The 23,072-nt window shown below is 44.2% G+C and overlaps 1 protein-coding gene across 1 annotated transcript in view; it reads left to right on the top strand.

The window, feature by feature from the left end:
• Window positions 1–3,325: 3,325 nt before the first annotated feature.
• The window catches only part of LOC311241964 (amphoterin-induced protein 2-like), a gene marked incomplete at its 5' end in the record, with an annotated part of 38,060 nt that continues 18,313 nt past the window's right edge, over window positions 3,326–23,072 (top strand). Inside the window, one exon of the mRNA XM_084330922.1 lies at window positions 3,326–3,744. Coding sequence (XP_084187048.1) covers window positions 3,326–3,744 — 419 coding nt within the window. The remainder of the gene's footprint in view (window positions 3,745–23,072) is intronic.

Raw genomic sequence — 23,072 nt, 5'->3', positions numbered from 1 at the left:
TATTGAAGGAAAGAGTATTGTTATAAGTATATATAAGAGAGTATTGTTGTCCTCTTATTTATTGTTGTCCTTGTATACTATTGCTACTGTAATTTTGTATTTATGTACTTGTATGTATGTACATAACCTTGTTTTTGTTACAGCCTACCACCCCCCTTCCCTCAAAAGGAGTTTGCTTTTTGGACAGGCTGCTTTTGTATATAAGAATTTGTTCTTAATTGCTTGCCTCAGTTGCCTGGGTAAACAAATGTTAAATTAAATAAAAAATAAAAGAAGAATTGGTGAAGTGAGCGCTGCAATGAGTGCAGTGACCCTATATGTCCACTTGGGGGAGCAATACTACACTATATATACTAGTAAATCCAGGATGCTCATTTCTTCCTAAATCTTGATAGAATACATCTTTGGAGACAAATAAGTGGTATAACTATAGCTACACGTACTGTATACCTTGATCTAACAAAACTGAATCATATATTCTGATAGTCCAGGTTGTTCTGAAAAGAACGATGTACATCACTTCATTGTACAATACAGGGTTTAGGTTTTACAAGCATTTTTATTTTAAGAGTTGACCAGGCAAACCTAAAATATCACAAAGCAGCTCAGACCTTGAAGCGTTAAGTCATCTGTAGGCCTGATGTAAAGGGTTAGGGTTAGTCCTGATGATGTAGAGATCTGATGATGTAGAGGGTTAATCCTGATAATGTAGAGGGTTAGGGTTAGGTCTGATGATGTGTAGAGGCTAGAGGGTACACAATGCTTTGCCTGCCAGCCGTGGGTTAAGTCCTGAGGTCAATGTTCTACACAATTTCATTTCATTTCAAACCTTTATTTAAACTCGAAGGCAGAAAGGAGTTTTCTCTCCGTTACAGTCATGTGGAGTTTACATACAGATATATAAGCGATCATGATTACAGCATATAAAGTCACTACAAAGAGACAACAAGACGAGGATAAGAGGATAACAAGTCAACACGTACCACTTGATCGAGGATGATCAGTCATTATCTTAAATTCTGCAATAGAGGGAAGAATCTTCATTTTCAGGGATTGTTGGAGTTCATTCCATGCGCTAGAGGGGCATCATAGCAAAATTGTACACCCCTGGCCTATTTGATTACATTTTATAATTCTATTCTATTGTACTTCTATTTTAATTTAGTTTATATTCCATTTGTATCTTATTCTACCTTTTATTTTATTCTACCGTAATTGTCTGTCCGTTAATGTCGCACCAAAAACGACCAAATCAAATTCCTTGTACGTGTAAAACTACTTGGCAATAAAGACCTTTCTAATTGTGATTCTGATCCGGAAGAAATGCAGATTTACCGGGGGACCTTAAGGACCAGCCAGTCACTGGAATAGGTTCCATATGTTCCAACATTCCATTCCAATAATGATGCAGTATAAGGAGGCAGCTTACCAGTAAGCGCCTTCAGAATGAACAAATACCAGGGTTTGTTGAGTCCTTTCCTCTTAGAGATGACCAACCACCTTCTCATAAAGGTCATGGTGATCTTCTTAGAAATGACCAACCACCTTCTCATAAAGGTCACAGTGATGATGAGTGTTGTATCTATCAGCTACAGGGAAACAGAGATAAGCTTTCTTAATGTCATGGGCTAAGTAGACACACACACACACACACACACACACACACACACACACACACACACACACACACACACACACACACACACACACACACACACACACACACACACACACACACACACACACACATGTATGTGTGTTTATGTGAAATATGGGCATTACATAGACGTACATGCATTCTATAACTAACCCTAACCTTAACCATCACACTATGATCATCACACCCCTCTTTTGGCTCGGCCAAAGGTAACCTTATCCCACAGGGAGGCTGGGGGGGGGGGGAGGAGAGAGAGAGAGAGAAAGAGAGAGAGAGAGAGAGAGAGAGAGAGAGAGAGAGAGAGAGAGAGAGAGAGAGAGAGAGAGAGAGAGAGAGAGCGCGCCCTGCTAGAAAACCCAGCAAAGACCTGCATGATGGTTATTACAAGTAAAGACCAGTGTAATGCATGATGGTTATACCAGTAAAGATTCAAGAGTTTATTCATCACATACATACCAGGGCATAGAGTGAAATGCGGTTGGCCATGCCCTTTATGATTGTGCAAAAATACAATAGTAATAATAGTAAATAGTAATAAAATAACAAGTAGAATAGACATGATAAAATAGACATGTTAATAAATCACTTAAAGGCACTGGGTCCTATATACACTACTATACAATATACAGTTTTTACCTCTATCTCCCTATGCTATACTTGCTGTTACTAACTATAAATAATCACAACAAGTTATTTTCTTAAAGTGCCCTTTTTTCCCTTCCTTTAAAGTGTCCTTTTCTTGTGTGTTTAAAGTGACCTATGGTGCGTTTGTGTGTGAGCGAGAGCAGAATATTGTGTTGTGTGTGTGTATACTGTGTTGTGTGTGTGTTCATGTAAATGGTAAATGGCTGCATTTTTATATAGCGCTTTTATCCAAAGCACTTTACAATTTGTTCCTCACATTTTTCCCATTCACTCACACATTCACACACCGACGGCGGAGGCGACCATGCAAGGTGCCGACCTGCTCATCGGGAGCAATTAGGGGTTAAGTGTCTTGCTCAAGGACACATCGACACGCTGCTCGGGAGGAGCGGGAATCGAACCGGGAACCTCCGGATTGCCAGACGACTGCTCTACCTCCTGAGCCACTGTCGCCCCTATCATGTGTGCTTTCAGTGTTCTGATGGCCTGAGGGAAGAAGCCTTAAACGAGATATTAAATTTTTGGCGCTCAAGCGTTTGGTGTGTTTGGCCATCAAAGAGTTAAAGTGCCCCACCCCAAAAAATTACGATTTAAACCAAACTTACATCCTTGTTTAAATGTGCACCATAGTTGAAACATGACATTTGAAATGTGAAATAAATGAGAGAAAATGTGATCCCTGGAAAACGGTTTAGTTTATAGTCTATAGTTTATAGCTTATTCATACAGTTAGTATAGCATAGTTTGTATATATAGAATATACGTTGTGCATTATGTTTAGTTTTATAGTGAGTTTATAGTTTATTTAGTTTATACAGTTATTGTTTATAGTGTACCTATACCTATAGTGTCACAAACGGGTCAATTGTGACAAATAGGGAGTCCACACGTGAAAGCAATTTAACAATATAATTTATTTAAACCTATATAACAAACAATAATTTATATAAACAATGAATATGTATGTATACGAATCAGTGAATCACCCTTTATCCAGTCAACATAGGAGGGAAAGACATCGAGATGGTGGAGTCCTACAAATTCCTGGGTGTGCACCTGGATAACAAACTGGACTGGTCTCTGAATACTGATGTCCTCTACAGGAAGGCACAGAGCCGGCTGTTTTTTCTGAGAAGGCTCAGGTCGTTTGATGTGTGCAGTGACATGCTGTACATGATCTACCAGTCAGTGGTGGCAAGCATTGTTTTTTATGCTGCAGTCTGCTGGGGAGGCAACATGTCAGCCAAGAACACCGGGCGGTTGGACAGGCTGGTGAAGAAGGCTGGTTCAGTCCTTGGCAGGAGGGTGGACCCACTGGGGGTTGTGGTAGAGAAGCTGCAGGCCATCATGAGCAATGACAGCCACCCTCTCCACCACACCCTGGCAGCACAGAGGAGCAGTCGCAGTGGACGGCTCATATCGCTGCGCTCGCGGACTGAGCGGTTCAGGCTGTCCTTTGTCCCCACAGCCATCAGACTGTTCAACACCATATGACCCCCCCACCCCCCCTCTCTCTCTCTCTCTCTCTCTCTCTCTCTCTCTCTCTCTCTCTCTCTCTCTCTCTCTCTCTCTCTCTCTCTCTCTCTCATGACCTGGGCGCGCCCGACCCCCCCAATTCATTTAAAATTTGTATACTGTAATTGTATATAGCAATTTGATTTGATTTTACTTAACACTGCAACAGTGCTCACCATTTATTTATTTAATTCATTATAACTTTGTACCTCAGCGCTGACCTTCATTGGTTGTCCTTTTTTATTGCTCTCTATGTAAGGGATAATGTATAGCTACAAGGTCATTGTCGCAAAATAATTGACCGACACGGTGTTCTAAACGCAGTGAAGGTCAATTATTTTGCGACAATGACCGAGTATAGCTATACATTATCCCGCTTATTACATGGCTAACTTACTAACAATGCGTAATTCATTTCACACCATCGACAAGACGAGATCAAATGCAGACGCAGTTGTTTGGTTGCTCCTCTGTGTGGACTTGATTGCACCTGATGTAGTGCAGCTGTGCGAGATAAAGCTGGGAACGAGGTTACAGCTTTTGTGACTGCGATCAAAATGCTTGATTGTGATTGGTCAATAGCGCTCTGTTGCCCCTAACAGCGGTCATTATTGCGCGTTGCCCATAGCAGCGGTGAATTATCGAGAAATAATTGACCGCTGCTAGGGGTAACGGAGCGCTATTGACCAATCACAATCAAGCATTTTGGCGAATGTTAAAACGCCATGTAATAATGTCTGTTAACTGCCTGAGCTGTTACTGGATACCTGAATTTCCCCAAAGGGAGTAATAAAGTATCTATCTATCTATCTGATATCTGTGATGAATGCAATGTGTGGATGAGTGAAAAGTGTAGTGTGGTGCGGTGTGGTGTAAGTAGGAATAGTATAGTTCACAAAGGGTGTTGGATAACCTGTTCATGGAGATGGAGAAGCAGACAGAGAGAGGTAGACAGGGACACATACATATGCAGCTCTCACTGCCCAGGTGGCTTATAGCTTATCCGCAACAGTAAGTTACTTCCGGGGTAGGCCTGATTGGCCCCAACAGGCACGTGACGCGCAACTTTCTCTGCCGCGCGGCACGCTCCGCGGAGCCGAGCGGCAGAGCTTGCGGAATTACGTAACCGTCCAAATACGCCATGACTTTCATTTGGCGCTTCAGCTCACCTGGCAGAGCAGCGGTCCTGTGATCCTGCGGTCCGTTGTTGGTGAGTTCAAATCCCATCAAATCTTTTTTTTTTAACGTGATTTTTTTTTTAACGTGTATTCTTTCGCCGGTTAAGGTTAGGCATGGTTAAGGTTAAGGTTAAGGTTAGGCATTGTTTCGGAGTTGGTTAAGGTTAGAACGGTTAAGTTTAGGCGCTGTTAAGGAGCTGGTTAAGGTTAGAGTTTGTCTTAGACTGAGAATGGCAATATTCTTTCTATGGTTAAGGTTAGGCATGGTTAAGGTTAAGGTTAAGGTTAGGCATTGTTTCGGAGTTGGTTAAGGTTAGAACGGTTAAGTTTAGGCGCTGTTAAGGAGCTGGTTAAGGTTAGAGTTTGTGTTAGAGAATGGCAATAGACAGCCTATTTCCGCGCGACAGCTCTCAGCAGCCTCGTTGCGCGTCCTGAGTTTGCCGCGTCACGTGCCTGTCGGGGCCAATCAGGCCTACCCCGGAAGTCACTTACTGTTGCGGAACAGTTACAGGCGCCCAGGTGAGTCTGATTGAGCTAACGAGCCCCTCACTCTACCATGCTCCCTGAGAGGCAGCAGACTCACCAATTAACATGTAGAGTGGGGGCCGTCACAATAGTTATAGTTTATATAGATATAACTTAAATATACAATGTGTACTATGTTTACAAATCTACTACGGTTGAGGAGCCGGGAAAAACAAGCATCTCATGTTTTTCTGAATGTATGTACATTTAACCCTTTCACTACCACACTACCAAAGGGTTGACTCTTTCACTGCGACAATACATAAGGTTAACCCTTTCACTGCCACACGACAAAGGGTTAACGTTAGGTTATGACTATAACCAAGTTCTGTTAGTTAGGGGCGATGCTTGGCATCGCTACTACTGCACTATCTCGCGGACGTGCACGCGTACTGAATAAACCACAAATGTACCTCTAATACCAGTATTAGTCTGACCACACCCCTCATCAGCTTACCTTCATAAGCAGGTGTGTGGTCACCTGCTCTCCTCCTTCCCAAGCTTTCACCACAAGGTGAGGACAAGGTCTGCAGCGGCCGTCCGATGCCAAGCATCGCCCCTAACTAACAGAACTTGGTTATAGTCATAACCTAACGTTCTGTATCGTTAGTGGCTTAGCTTGGCATCGCTACTGCACAAGGGAGGCCAAGCGGAGCCACTTGGCTGACAAATACACCCCGCTGACAGCCCCCCAAAACCATCAGAACAGGGAGGGCCGAGCCCCCCCGACCCCCCCTAATGGAGGGTAGCCCCCCTATTAGGGACGTCACAGGAGGGCGACGGACCCGACCGTGCGAAGAGGCACTCAAGCAACTCAACGCACAGGGTGAGCAGACCGTGGCTTGACGACTACACACACGCACAACCCGCATGCCACCCGGGAACGAACAGAGGAACAACCTCGTTACTGCCCCCAGAATCACGGGGTCAAGGGCAAACCCAACCCCGTGGCAAGGCCGTAGCAGCGGAGCACGAAGGAAGACCCAGACCCACCAAAAGGACTGGACTCCCTAGAATGGGGGCCCGGAGAAGTCCATGATGCCAGCATCAAGACCCCACCAGGTGGGCACGTAGTGCCCCGCCCCCCACATCGCCAGCGTATTCGGACAAAGGCCCCTCAGTTACTGCACCTGGTATTCCCAGGCGGAACCAACCAGGCCAGAACCTGCCCAGCTTCCGAGATCGGACGAGATCGGGCGTGTTCAGGTCGGTATGGCCGTAAGCCGAGCGGGCCCCGTCCCCCCAATAGTACACCGCCTGGCACACTGACCCTGCAGAATAGGCAGTCAGCATGGCCGTAAGCACACAAAAAAGGTTAACCAACGGAAGCAGGCAGCGCACCGGGGAAAAACCAGGCAACAGGCTGTTAACCCTAGCCTGGAGACTGCGGACGAGACAGGCGCCAGAGGGGACAGCTGAACACAGCCGCCCCGGCGGAAGGAGCGTAAGCTGGCGGTGTTGCATGACCAAGCCTCCATTTAACAACCCCCACCCAGAGGGGTCGAGGCAGAGAAGGCTGACACGATTGGCAGACGTCATGAACGTGCAGGGGCACCCTCAAACGGTGAACCCGGGAGTTGACACTGCTCCAACACACCAGGGAATCAACCACCTCGGTGTTACCCAATGCGGTGGTTGTTCCTATAACCCCTCAAGAAAAAACTCCAAAACACACCTGCGGGTATACACCGGCTATACCGCAGTACAAGTGTTTCAGTTTCCAAAAAGGGTTAACCCAGGCCTACGGGTCGCAAACATCACTTCGGACCGGGCCTGGCGGTACGGGAAGCACAGGGTCACCAGAGGAGGTCAAAAAACCACCCCCACAGGCCCCTCTTCGCCATGCGTGAGAGAGGAGCGAAAAATAATGGAGAACCAGCCCCTAAGCACACCGTACCTGGTATCCCCCGGCGGTCTCCCAACCAAGTACTAACCAGGACCAACCTGTGTAGCGGCCGAGATCCGACGAGATCGAGCGCGTACAGAATGGCATGGCTGTAAGCCATGACGACAGTGCTGAGTAAAAACATACCCAACCAGGGTCTCCATAGCGCTTAACCCTGTGACACCCAGACCGACCTGGCATTTTTCCCCCTGAAAAAAGCCCAAGTCCCTCAGGGTACCAGAACAGCAGATCTGCATCCCCGGCGGACAACGGGTTCAACTGATCTGGACCAGCGTGACCAGAACCAGTCCCGTGCCCTAACCACGCCGACATGCCTACTCCAGGAGAAGGGCAGATATGCGTGTTGATCTTAACATGAAAAGAAGGCGCCACCCAGACGTTCGGACGAACCGCGCCTGGTGGCCCACCCCAAGGGCGTGAGACCCCACTACATATGTTCAGATCCATCCCGTCATCATCCCCCAGACATGAACGAGAATCCGTCGACAACCCACCCAGGTCATGGGATGTGGTCGCCGGAAGAGGAAAAACCCCCATCTCAGTTGCTTTATAAAAACGCTGTTTCAACCACAAGCAACCAAGGCGTGCCAGTCAATCGCCTGTTTACAGCGAGCTAGCACTATACGTGCGTCGGGACACACCCCCATCAATGAACAGGCTATTTAGACCTGTCATTGAATCCCCAAGGCGCCCAGGGGAACGACAAGAGGGGTGTGACACTCCCTAACTCCAACACTTCTGGAATAGAAAGAAGGAAGCATCAACAGTATGTATCCCAGTCTACACAGCCGGGGTAAAAAATGTTCACATTTTTACATCCCACCACCCTCCCATAGGAAAGAGACGGGGATCCCCAGAGAGACTTCCCACGCGAGCTGTACAGATTGAAAAGAATATATTGCACCTTGAGCCATGTAAAAAACTGGTTTTAGGGCCTCCGGGGAAGAGGCACCGAACCCATACACACTCAATAAACGAATTGAATCGAATATACATACAATAGAAAAGGACCCTTCTAGAGGGTCCACTCACTTTGACAATCTGAGGAGGAAGGCTCTGTACTCTGATGGAGGCTTCCTCACATGGAAGAAGGAGTCCGAACTCACAGAAGGCCTGAGTAGGCGCTTGGTGAGGAGGAGCCCTGACCACCCCCCCTGAAAACAGATCCATCACATGGACCTGAACAGCACACGGAAGTCCTACCAACAGAGACGCGCACGGTGACGTACTCTATGGCGGGGGAATTCCTGCGGTGCACACGCCCAATATACCAGGCCGTGGGACCAGGAACTCCCCCCCCCCCCCCCCCCCCCCCCCCGTAACGTGCCGAACCGCCACGTGACGGGAACCTTGAAGGACAGGGGGTGTACCCCTGACCGACAGAACAATGGGGAGAGGAAAGGTTACCAGTTCACCCCTTTACGACCCCACACCCATGATACGACGTAACGACAAAAGAGAATATGACACAGTCATAGTCAGCTCTATGAAGCGTTTCACAGCTCCACACAGCGCATGAGCTAACCTGCTATCTGATTTTTACTAAGGAAAAACACAGAATAGAGAAGGCTCTAAGAACCCCGGTCCAACATACACATGTGCTTCTGTGGCCAGTACAACCCAGTTGTAGGTCACATGACACACACAACCCATCATCACCTACAAAAAATGGCAAAAACACTCAACAGAGGGACGCCGTTTTTTTCACAATGAGAGAATACATCATTCTTGATTAGTATCGACCACAGGCCTTGCTAAGCACACATGACAGCAACCAAACCAATTTCCCTTTAGGAAATAAGTTTCTCCAGCAGATTTAGCACAACCTCAGCAATCAAGCTAAGAGTTACATCGTATCCCTACCACACAAAAGACACAATTAATGCACAACATGTCTGATAGGAGGTGATAAAGTCCCCAGGGAACCGGGGGGGAAAAACACAATCCTCCTATTTTACCCTCAATACGGCCAGTTAAAACAGGAAAACCTGTTAATGTGTGAACTCACTGTTCATTGTCATCACAGTCTGAGAAAGAACATTATTTTACTCACTTGTCACCAAGCATAGCTTCATAGGTTAGTTGCCTTAGTAGTGAGTACACGGTACACATAAACACCATGATGTTTCTCACACAACAACCAGATCAATACATCACGATCTGCACGGAGAAGCTAACTGCCAGTGACAAAAACAGCTCACACACAACCCGCAACGTATCCCAAATGCATTGCAACAACACACGTTTTGGGAAAAAACACCGTTATTCACAATACATTTAGCAAAGTAAAACCAGAAGACGTGTTATGAGGTCTGGCCAACCCCGTACCTACCCGGAACGCAGATCAGCGAAGTGCAGTCACAAGACACCGTAGAACACAGCCGTCCTGTGTTGTTCGACCCGGGCAGCGTCGCCGCTCCACCAGTCGCTACAGTCCTCTTTGTTGACGCAATCCCCGTCTAGGCTCAGGCAGGGTCGACGAACATCCCCTGTCAAGGATGACGTCGTGGTCAAGAGTGTAAAACATGTTAAAATCAAAGCACGTTCAACAGAATAGCATCAAGCTAACGGCTGCTCCAACCGTTCGGGTGCTATCGCTTCCGCTCGCGAGACGCCGATCTAACGACGCACGCGATCAGAAGCGAGCTCCCGGCGGCGCGCGAGAAGCTAAGCTACCCCGCGCCAGGCCACTGACCGGCTAACCGTAAGCTATGAACATGTAAACAATGACATAACACTCACCCAGACAGGCCGCCGTTCTGAACCCTCCTCACTTTTTAAGAGAAAAGAGAAAACAAGACGTCAACACCGCTTCACAACGGTGACATTACCACGTCCGGCGGAATCAGCACAGTACCAACTGGCCTGTATAGCTGACTTTGAACATGAATCTGCCGCTATCGCACATTACATGCACATATCCCCTCGTGAAGGAATACTCTCATTTGGATATGAAAGATGGGGTCTTAACACGGTGACAGAGAGAATCCACTCGTCCAGAACACACAGGGATCACCAGTGTCAATGGTCGCGGCCCACTAGTTAAAACTATAATGGTCGCCAGACCAAGGCCTTCTGTCGCCTAGGCGGCTAAACAAAGGACCCTAGCCTGGGGCCGGTTTCCATAAACTTCGTCAAGTAGCCCCCATAGCACTAACAGACAAGTGGAGCCCGCCAGCAAACACTACTCACCCAACCTGGAACGCACCGCTCCTCACAACAGCGGCATGTCCGACAGTTCAGCTGTGGCCTGACAGGTTTCACCCCAACAAACACAGCAAGAAACTGCAGTTGAGAAGCATGCAGCGGCGTGCTCCCAATACGAAAACCGGTGGAGGGTTTTTAGAATGATCATCATCTTCTAGACACTCCAGTACGAAGACAATATCGCCGTATTTTCTCGAAAATAGTGAGAGAGAAAATAAAGATATGATGTCAACGTATCCTTGTTTCCCAAGCTGTTCCTAATCCAATTTCTTCCATCATGGTGTCAAGTGTGGGGATCTACCGAGGCACTTCTTCCTTGTGGTGAAAGCGAGAAGGAGGAGAGCAGGTGACCACACACCTGCTTATGAAGGTAAGCTGATGAGGGGTGTGGTCAGACTAATAGTGGTATTAGAGGTACATTTGTGGTTTATTCAGTACGCGTGCACGTACGCGAGATAGTGCAGTAGTAGCGATGCCAAGCTAAGCCACTAACGATACAGAACCATTTCACAACCACACTACATAATGTTAACCCTTTCACTACCACACTACAGACGGTTAACCTTTCACTACCACACTACAGACGGTTAGCCTTTCACTACCACACTACAGACAGTTAACCTTTCACTACCACACTACAGACGGTTAACCTTTCACTACCACACTACAGAAGTTTAACCTTTCACTACCACACTACAGAAGGATAACCTTTCACTACCACACTACAGACGGTTAACCTTTCACTACCACACTACAGAAGGATAACCTTTCACTACCACACTACAGAAGTTTAACCTTTCACTACCACACTACAGAAGGATAACCTTTCACTACCACACTACAGACGGTTAACCTTTCACTACCACACTACAGAAGGATAACCTTTCACTACCACACTACAGAAGGTTAACCTTTCACTACCACACTACAGAAGGTTAACTTTTCACTACCACACTACAGAAGGTTAACCTTTCACTACCACACTACAGACGGTTAACCTTTCACTACCACACTACAGAAGGTTAACCTTTCACTACCACAATACAGAAGGTTAACCTTTCACTACCACAATACCTTTCCATACCATACTAACCTTTCAAAACGGTAACAATAAAATAATCGGATTCTGAATCTGAACTGTTTGAAGCTAGAAGATCAATGTTTCACTGTCAGGGTCCTGGGTTTGGTTTGGTTTACAAACACATTTCCAATTCCAAAAAGTAATCTTATAGGCTTTCATCTGCTGGAAAGATGTTCAGGATACCTCTCCCCAAACTGCGTAGCGCTTCTTTAAAGTCTAACCAAGTGAAACTAAAATCTAGACTGCAATTTAATTATTATCAGCCTCTGGCAATCAATAACAACAAAGTGTATTGATTCATGTAACTTCAATAACGAATTCATTCACATTCACATCAGGTTTCATAGCAGTCAGGCTTCATAGCAGTCAGGCTTCATAGCAGGCAGGCTTCATAGCAGTCAGGCTTCATAGCAGGCAGGCTTCATAGCAGTCAGGCTTCATAGCAGTCAGTCATAGCAGGCAGGCTTCATAGCAGGCAGGCTTCATAGCAGTCAGTCATAGCAGGCAGGCTTCATAGCAGTCAGTCATAGCAGGCAGGCTTCATAGCAGTCAGGCTTCATAGCAGTCAGACTTCATAGCAGTCAGTCATAGCAGGCAGACTTCATAGCAGGCAGACTTCATAGCAGTCAGGCTTCATAGCAGTCAGACATCATAGCAGGCAGACTTCATAGCAGGCAGGCTTCATAGCAGGCAGGCTTCATAGCAGTCAGGCTTCATAGCAGGCAGGCTTCATAGCAGGCAGGCTTCATAGCAGGCAGACTTCATAGCAGGCAGGCTTCATAGCAGTCAGACTTCATAGCAGGCAGACTTCATAGCAGGCAGGCTTCATAGCAGGCAGGCTTCATAGCAGTCAGGCTTCATAGCAGGCAGACTTCATAGCAGTCAGGCTTCATAGCAGGCAGGCTTCATAGCAGGCAGACTTCATAGCAGGCAGACTTCATAGCACACTAGTCACAGCTCCCTGTCACCAAAGACTCATAAGCAGCCACAGGTGGGTTTGAATTTCTTAGTAACACAAGGGTTTAAGGTTTCCCGACGCTGACCCACCCTTAAGCTTGCTGACCATCCGACCTGAAGGGCCTCATATGACCTCAGGCTATATAAATAATACCAACGAGTCAGTGGATACATTTTCTCTTGTTACAGACATTTCATAATTAATTCCGCTGGTTTGTGTATGAAGTAGTGTATCCAACCGTTGCAGTGTGTCTGTGTATGCAAGATAGATAGACAGACAGACCTACAGATAGATAGATAGATAGATAGATAGATAGATAGATAGATAGATAGATAGATAGATAGATAGATAGATAGATAGATAGATAGATAGATAGATAGATAGATAGATAGATAGATAGATAGATAGATAGATAGATAGATAGATAGATAGATAGATAGATAGATAGATAGATAGATAGATAGATAGATAGATAGATAGATAGATAGATAGATAGATAGATAGATAGATAGATAGATAGATAGATAGATAGATAGATAGATAGATAGATAGATAGATAGATAGATAGATAGATAGACAGACAGACAGACAGACCTACAGATAGATAGATAGATAGATAGATAGATAGATAGATAGATAGATAGATAGATAGATAGATAGATAGATAGATAGATAGATAGATAGATAGATAGATAGATAGATAGATAGATAGATAGATAGATAGATAGATAGATAGATAGATAGATAGATAGATAGATAGATAGATAGATAGATAGATAGATAGATAGATAGATAGATAGATAGATAGATAGAGAGAGAGAGAGATAGAGAGATAGAGAGATAGAGAGATCGATAGATAGATAGATAGATAGATAGATAGATAGATAGATAGATAGATAGATAGATAGATAGATAGATAGATAGATAGATAGATAGCTAGATAGATAGATAGATAGACAGACATACCTACAGAACTACAGATAGATCTATCTATCTATCTATCTATCTATCTATCTATCTATCTATCTATCTATCTATCTATCTATCTATCTATCTATCTATCTATCTATCTATCTATCTATCTATCTATCTATCTATCTATCTATCTATCTATCTATCTATCTATCTATCTATCTATCTATCTATCTATCTATCTATCTATCTATCTATCTATCTATCTATCTATCTATCTATCTATCTATCTATCTATCTATCTATCTATCTATCTATCTATCTATCTATCTATCTATCTATCTATCTATCTATCTATCTATCTATCTATCTATCTATCTATCTATCTATCTATCTATCTATCTATCTATCTATCTATCTATCTATCTATCTATCTATCTATCTATCTATCTATCTATCTATCTATCTATCTATCTATCTATCTATCTATCTATCTATCTATCTATCTATCTATCTATCTATCTATCTATCTATCTATCTATCTATCTATCTATCTATCTGTACAGTAGGCACAGTAGTAATAGTAAAGGACAGTGAGGAGGTTGGTGTTTTTCAGTGTAATCTGAAGCTTGTTACCTTGTCTTGAGGGGTGACAGAGTGACTGCTGCTGGGAGGGACAACACTTCTCTCTCATCCATCAAGTAATAATCACATCTCTCTCTCTCTCATCCATCAAGTAATAATCACTTCTCTCTCTCATCTATCAAGTAATAATCACTTATCTCTCATCCATCAAGTAATAATCACTTATCTCTCTCATCCATCAAGTAATAAACACTTCTCTCTCTCTCATCCATCACATAATAATCACTTCTCTCTCTCTCATCCATCAAGTAATAATCACTTCTCTCTCTCATCCATCAAGTAATAATCACATCTCTCTCTCATCCATCAAGTAATAATCACTTCTCTCTCATCCATCAAGTAATAATCACTTCTCTCTCATCCATCAAGTAATAATCACTTCTCTCTCATCCATCAAGTAATAATCACTTTTCTCTCTCATCCATCAAGTAATAATCACTTCTCTCTCATCCATCAAGTAATAATCACTTCTTTCTCTCATCCATCAAGTAATAATCACTTCTCTCTCTCTCATCCATCAAGTAATAATCACTTCTCTCTCACATCCATCAAGTAATAATCACTTCTCTCTCTCATCCATCATGTAATAATCACTTCTCTCTCATCCATCAAGTAATAATCACTTCTCTCTCTCATCCATCAAGTAATAATCACTTCTCTCTCTCATCCATCAAGTAATAATCACTTCTCTCTCTCATCCATCAAGTAATAATCACTTCTCTCTCATCCATCAAGTAATAATCACTTCTCTCTCATCCATCAAGTAATAATCACTTCTCTCTCTCATCCATCAAGTAATAATCACTTCTCTCTCTCTCTCTCTCTCTCTCTCTCTCTCTCTCTCTCTCTCTCTCTCTCTCTCTCTCTCTCTCTCTCTCTCTCTCTCTCTCTCTCTCTCTCTCTCTCTCTCTCTCTGCTAGAAGACCCAGAAGAACAGCATCAGTACAGTGCTGGTTAGTTCTGGTGTGATGCTGGTTTAGCTGGTGGACCAGCGTGGACCAGCACCAACTGCTTGTACTGTACGTACTTGTGCTGTATATTGACAATACATTTTAATATAATATATAATATAATAATATAATAATTCTCAGCTCAAGTTCAGGTTGAATTAGAAAAAGTATGCACACTTTTGAGTACACTCACTGCTTCCCACTTCACTCACTCACTCACTCACTCACTCACTCTCATCACTCACTCACTCACTCACTCACTCACTCACTCACTCACTCACTCACTCACTCACTCACTCGCTCGCTCACTCACTCACTCACTCACTCACTCACTCACTCACTCACTCGCTCACTCTCATCACTCACTCACTCACTCACTCACTCACTCACTCACTCACTCACTCACTCACTCACTCACTCACTCTCATCACTCACTCACTCACTCACTCACTCACTCACTCACTCACTCACTCACTCACTCACTCACTCACTCGCCCGCTTGCTCACTCACTCACTCACTCACTCTCATCACTCACTCACTCACTCACTCACTCGCCCGCTTGCTTGCACACACACTCTCATCACTCACTCACTCACTCACTCTCATCACTCACTCACTCACTCGCCCGCTTGCTCACTCACTCACTCACTCACTCACTCACTCACTCACTCTCATCACTCACTCACTCACTCACTCACTCACTCACTCACTCGCCCGCTTGCTCACTCACTCACTCACTCACTCTCATCACTCACTCACTCACTCACTCACTCACTCGCCCGCTTGCTTGCACACACACTCTCATCACTCACTCACTCACTCACTCACTCACTCGCCCACTCACTCACTCACCCACCTACTCACTCACTCGCTCACTCACTCACTCACTCACTCACTCACTCACTCACTCACTCACTCACTCACTCACTCACTCACTCACTCACTCACTCTCATCACTCACTCACTCACTCACCCACTCACTCACTCACTCACTCACTCTCATCACTCACTCACTCACTCATTCACTCACTCACTCACTCACTCACTCACTCACTCACTCACTCACTCACTCACTCTCATCACTCACTCACTCACTCACTCACTCACTCACTCGCCCGCTTGCTTGCTCACTCACTCGCTCACTCACTCACTCACTCGCCCGCTTGCTCACTCACTCATTCACTCACTCACTCGCCCGATTGCTCACTCACTCACTCACTCACTCGCCCGCTTGCTTGCTCACTCACTCGCTTACTCACTCACTCACTCGCCGGCTTGCTCACTCACTCACTCACTCACTCACTCACTCACTCACTCACTCACTCACTCGCCCGCTTGCTCACTCACTCGCTCACTCACTCACTCACTCACTGACACACTCACTCACTCACTCACTCACTCACTCACTCACTCACTCACTCACTCACTCACTCACTCACTCACTCACTCACTCACTGACTCACTCACTCACTCACTCACTCACTCACTCACTCACTCACTCACTCACTCACTCACTCACTCACTCACTCACTCGCCCGCTTGCTTGCTCACTCACTCGCTCACTCACTCACTCACTCGCCCGCTTGCTCACTCACTCACTCACTCACTCACTCACTCACTCACTCACTCACTCACTCACTCACTCACTCACTCACTCACTCACTCACTCACTCACTCACTCACTCACTCGCTCACTCACTCGCTCGCTCGCTCACTCACTCACTGACACACTCACCATGACTCATCATGATTCTGTAGGTTTGTATCCCTGATCCACTCCATTTACCATAACCTGGGTGCACTGTATATGTTCCTGTGCTTAAAATAACTCTCACACCACCAGACTGCTAAGTCCTCAGAGCTGGGACAAGCCTTGGGTATCGTTTGTTGACTAACCGATGAGAGGACGCCTAATACCACTGGTGTCAAAGAGACACCAATTTCTCTTCTGAAAATATGTTTCTTTTTAGATTCGATTCGATTTGATTAAAATGTGTTGTCATTGTAATAATAATAATAATCTTTATTTATATAGCACCTTTCATACATAGAATGCAGCTCAAAGTGCTTACCAGAGCAAAAACAAACAAAAAAACACAACATTTTACAATAAAGCAAAAAAAGTAAAGAAAAGAAAGCAGGAGTTTAAAACCACAAAAATATAGCAAAACATGACTAAGAAAATAGCTAAAAAGCATAAATGACAACAGGTATTTTAAAATCAGCTAAAAACAAGAGTATAAAAATAGGTCTTGAGCTGTGTTTTAAAGCTATCCACAGAGGCTGCCTGTAGTACACTACAGAAGTAAAGTGTATAGTAATATACGATGTTAAGAGATTGCTGAATCTTGTTCTGGAGTGCTGCTGTTACTGAATCTTGGATGATGGATAAAAAACTCTGTGGAATGTTTATAAACTTTGGACTGTATGACTATAAGACTTCAGGCTATGGAACTGTTATGTTTTCCAGCTCCTACCTCTCATCTGGAACCCAAAAACAGGCATCTGGCAACAAGTAAACAGAAAGAAAAACTTGTACTTCAGTGTGTTCAAACCTCGGTAACTCTATTTCATTAGCACTCAGAGTGATTCTTCTTTGTTGTGGAAGAAAGTTCAGAATGTTTCCTTTCAAAAGAGACCAGACTCATGCATAAGTATAATACATCTCGAATTACTTTGGGTATGCAATCATCAGGCGTGCAAAACTAGCCACATTATTGCCCGATGCTTAAGTAGTTAAGATATTGACCAATGAACTTCAAAAGGGTATGGCTCAGCACATAAATAGAACAAAGTCAATAACCATTGGGCCAATCATTACAACATTTGCAGGATATATTCAGATAAATACCTGGCACAAACCCTGAAAGTTGTATTCAAATATTCTTTTGAAATGGCCCAATAAGGGGCACCTCCAGTCATGTGCATGGGCCTGGCACACGTTTGTCCATAAATCAATGACACTTTGTCCATAAATCACCAAACTTGGTGATTATTTTAAATAAGCTTTTTTTGTCCCCAAAATGTTTTTGAAATTGACCAATATGGGGCGTGGCGTGGCTGTGGCATAACACAAATCAGACTACATCAAACATAGTTTGTCCAATCACTACAAAACCTGCAGGATATGTTTCATAACAATCACTACAAAACCTGCAGGATATGTTTCATAACGCTGTTGTTTTGAGATCTTAGCGATCTGTGTCGGCTCGAACCCCAGCATTTACACTTATATATTTATTTATTTATTAATATATATGAGAGCGCACCTTTCTAGTTACAATATTAGTCCCGTGCGAATCGGCATCTGAGTTATTTGGGTTCGTAATTACTTTGTGGTTGTAGTGAAGTCAATACTGGAACGATTTAGTTGCATTTTTAGTGCAAACGCTAAAAATCAATATGCTTTACCTCAGCATGGAGATGGATAGGCCTCCTACAGTCGCTTCTTGAACATATATTTCTATTAGGAGCACATACTGTAACTGTTAGATTAGATTAGTTTAGATTAGATTCAAATGGGTATAACATATATAAATGAGTAATAGTGCTAATCAGATGTATGTACAGATTTGTAGTATTAATATGTACAGTCACACATTATTATCTTTATTATGTTTCTTATTAATCTATGACAATTCTTATTCATTGTTGTCATATATTTGATTGATCATTGAAAAAATGAATTAGTTAATTATAAATTAGTTTGAGGTGCCATTTGGGGGGGGGGGGGGGGGTTGTAGGTAGGATAGGTAGTAGTAATAATAGAAGAAGAAGAAGAAGAAGAAGAAGAAGAAGAAGAAGAAGAAGAAGAAGAAGAAGAAGAAGAAGAAGAAGAAGAAGAAGAAGAAGAAGAAGAAGAAGAAGAAGAAGAAGAAGAAGAAGAAGAAGAAGAAGAAGAAGAAGAAGAAGAAGAAGAAGAAGAAGAAGAAGTAGTCTTTAATTGTCATGCAGATTAACACACATGCGAGATGGGCAACCCACAGGAACACACACACGCACGCACACACACACACACACACACACACACACACACACACACACACACACACACACACACACACACACACACACACACACACACACACACACACACACACAAATGCATTGAGTCGCTGATGAAATGTCCCTCTGCCCTCCCCCCCCCCCCCCCCCCCCCCCCCCCCCGCGCCGCGCCCGGGGACCAATCCAAGTGCTCTTGTCCATCTTCACCAGGGACGCGACAGGGTTAACGATCTGTTCTGCATGTACCTCCAGAACAGCCACTGTCGCCCGGATTCTACAAGTGATATATTTACATGTTGTATTAGGGAAAGTCCAAAACAAACAGTGTGACTGGGAGTCAAAACAATGATTGTGGTCGCGGGTGAGTGCTCTCGCCACTAAACTAAGCCACCGACCCACCCGGATACAAACTACTACATACTATGGTGATGGTGATTTGTTGTAACGGTTATGGATAGAAAGTTAGGGTTAAGGTCAAGGTTAAGGTCATGCAAGTGTCCTGGGTTTGTTCCCCAGCAGGGGAGCTCAAATGTTTTCGGAAAATGTTAATTGTTAACATTTCTTGAAAATGGAATATATATACTTATTTGTAAATATGTAGCTAAATATATCAATATATTACTTATGGCTATAAGATAACGTACTGTACAATGGAACTTCTACTCATGCACAATAGAGAGCATCCTGACTGGTAACATCACCTCCTGGTTTGGGAATAGCACCGCACACGACCGCAGCAGACTGCAGAGAGTGGCTCAATCAGCCAAACACACAAGTGGAGGTGGGCTTCCCACTCTCCAGGACATTTACACCAGGCGTTGCAGGGCCAAGGCTAAGAGGATAGTCAAAGACTGGGCGGCTACGTGGCGTAGTGGGCAAGGCGCTCGCCACAAATGCAGAGACGCTGGGCTCGCCTGTTTGAGCCCAGCGCTCCACATTGCTTTCAGTTTAGCTGGTCGTTCATACTAATACACATTGGCCGTATTAGGGGGTGGGAAACTGATGGGTGGGGATCGGGCGTTGTGGACAGCGACTCCTACAGGTCGGTTGGTGCGCCTGCGCAATAGAATCAGGAAGTGTCAGGGGCAGCGTGAGCCTCCCACGCGTTACTCCTCGCCACTGAGAGATCGAGCTGCGCAGGTGAAAAGATGCGACTGCTGTTACCTCAAGTACCGGAGGGGACTTGTGCTATGTATGACTTAGTCCACATTGCAGCCGGCTTGTGGGAGGCAAGAAACAGCGTTCGTGACAGGGGAGGGTTGAATTGGATGATACGAAATTGGGATGGGAGAAAATATAGAAAATGGGAGAAGAAGTGGATAAAAAAAAAAGAGGATAGTCAAAGACTCTAGTCACCCAAACAACTGCTTCTTTGCACTGCTGCGGCCAGGCAAGCGCTACCGGAGTCTCGTGGCCAGTACAGAGAGACTCAGAAGGAGCTTCTATCCCCAGGCCACCAGGATGCTCAATGACAATTTGCACTACTGCATTATTTTTGCATTTAGTTTGCATTTTGTACTTTAGTTTTATATATTGTATATTTTGTATAGTGTTTGGTCTTTATTTTATAAATTTTATGAACTTTTCTTTACTGTATGAAGCACAATCGCAGGAGGCTCATACAGAACCAAGCATTTTACTGTAATGTACATGTATAATGTGACAAATAAAAACAAAACTTGGAACTTGAACCTACCTTTTCCCTGTGGTTGTACTTTATTGACATGTTTGAAGCGAGACCAGGCTGAACATAAGGACCACATTTGGATTCTGGAGTGTGGATGAACACTTGGGCAAACCCCCGGAGACCCCCCCCCCCTGCAGCGCCATGGAAACACCCAGCCACGTGTCACTCACGGTGTCCCGGAAGGGAGGCTCATAATTACGAGTGCATTGTGATTAGACTGAAGTCGGGATTACAGGGACGCAGGCCTTATTTTCCCTTCCCTCCCCGGCTAATGGAATTGATTCATCTTGGAGAGCGAGAATGAACCCTTCACTACCACACTACAGAAGGTTAACCCTTTCACTACCACACTACAGAAGGTTAATTCTTTCACTCCCACACCACAGACGGTTCTGTCGTATGGTTGTGAAAGTGTTAACCCTTTGGTAGTGTGGCAGTGAAAGTGTTAACCCTTTGGTAGTGTGGCAGTGAAAGTGTTAACCCTTTGGTAGTGTGATAGTGAAAGGGTTAACCCTTTGGTAGTGTGGTAGTGAAAAGGTTAACCCTTTGGTAGTGTGGTAGTGAAAGGGTTAACCCTTTGGTAGTGTGGTAGTGAAAAGGTTAACCCTTTGGTAGTGTGGTAGTGAAAGGGTTAACCATTTGGTAGTGTGGTAGTGAAAGGGTTAACCCTTTGGTAGTGTGGTAGTGAAAGGGTTAAATTGATTCCTCTCTTCATCGGGTTCCCGGCATGAATGCAGATGATTATGAAAAATAAAATACAGTCCTCCTTGACGTAATAATGATGGGATGTGGGATTGAAGGCAATCCTGGGGAGCAAAAAGATTGAACCAACAAACAATCGATTTGTGGGAGAATAGAATGCTGTCTAAAGACAGGCGTCGCTGGAGCCTGAAATGGAATCTGGCTGTTGAACAGTGATGTTCTCCGTAGTGATGTTGTTTAAGGACAAGCGTCTCCTCACTGAAGCACTGAAGCAGTCATGTTAAACCTCAGCCTGAAACAGTACGCATGGGTATATGTAGTTGTTATTGCTGTGTAATTGTCAGAGAATGTGCTGTGAGTAAGTGCTTTTCACCCTTTTTTCAGAACTACTTCAGCTTTCAATATCTGTTATTGTTTGAACTTACTGTATGTTTTGAGTGTGTATCAAACTGTTATTAGACGAGATTTTTACAGGTTTTTAGTAAAGTAGACTGCAATTGAACATCAATTTTACTTTGCACATGTACATTTTTACTTGGAACTATTATGCAACTGCAATAAAGTTTGTGAATCCTGGCCTTTTAGATTTATTCTTCTTAGTTATCCTTAATTTTCAGGATAACTTGACATAAGTCAGGCTTTTCGGTTCCACGAAGCAAGTTCTGCTAAATCACTATGGCAACAGATCCATAAACTTGAGCCTGCTCCAGCGCAGGATTACTTGAGTTAGCTGGATAAACTGGCCACTCTCTCGCAAAAAAAATGCCAGCTCCCTTTTTCAGAGATCCCATTATACCATTCTGAATATTGTTTTTGTGCTTAGGTTTTCTAGAGGGGTTGTGAGCAGCCGCGGGGGGTAAATCATATTCAGCCTATGGATTTACTTTGTCCTAAATAATGCACGTCATAGCTACGGCGCACGCAACACACACTGTGGTTATTTTAATAATGGAGCATTGCAAAACGGAGCATACAGACATCTGTAGTGTGGTAGTGAAAGGGTTAACATTCTGTAGTGTGGTAATGAAAGGGTTAACATTCTGTAGTGTGGTAGTGAAATGGTTAATGTATCACAACGGATTCACAATACAGTCACTATGGAATTTTAAACATTTCATGTAAGCTGGGCGCAGTGGCGGCTCGCCACTAGGGGCGCTCGGGCGCCGCCCCCCCTCAGGAACTACCCTGGTTATATGAGAGAACAAGAAAAATAAGTTTTTAGTTTTTAGTTTTATAGCCCTATAAATAATATAAACATGTTTAAAATGAATAATATTTACTCATTTTAAGTATGTTTGTATTTCCAATGCACAATATAACGTTATTATCGCAATTAAAAAACACTCGTTTTCCAGAGCAGGAAGTGACATCACGTTTTTTTTTTTTTTTTTTTTATCGTATTTCTCGGCCCGGGCTATACGCGATAGCGCTCTGAGTGCGCGTCACAGTTTGATCGCTGTATCCGTCACAGCCAATCAGTGCATAACGCGTTGTGCGT

Source organism: Notolepis coatsorum, assembly GCF_963971535.1.
Source record: "Notolepis coatsorum genome assembly, chromosome: 15".
Taxonomy (NCBI): Eukaryota; Metazoa; Chordata; class Actinopteri; order Aulopiformes; family Paralepididae; genus Notolepis; species Notolepis coatsorum.
The sequence above is the reverse complement of the archived record's forward strand: the minus strand, read 5'-3'. Positions and strand labels throughout refer to the sequence as shown.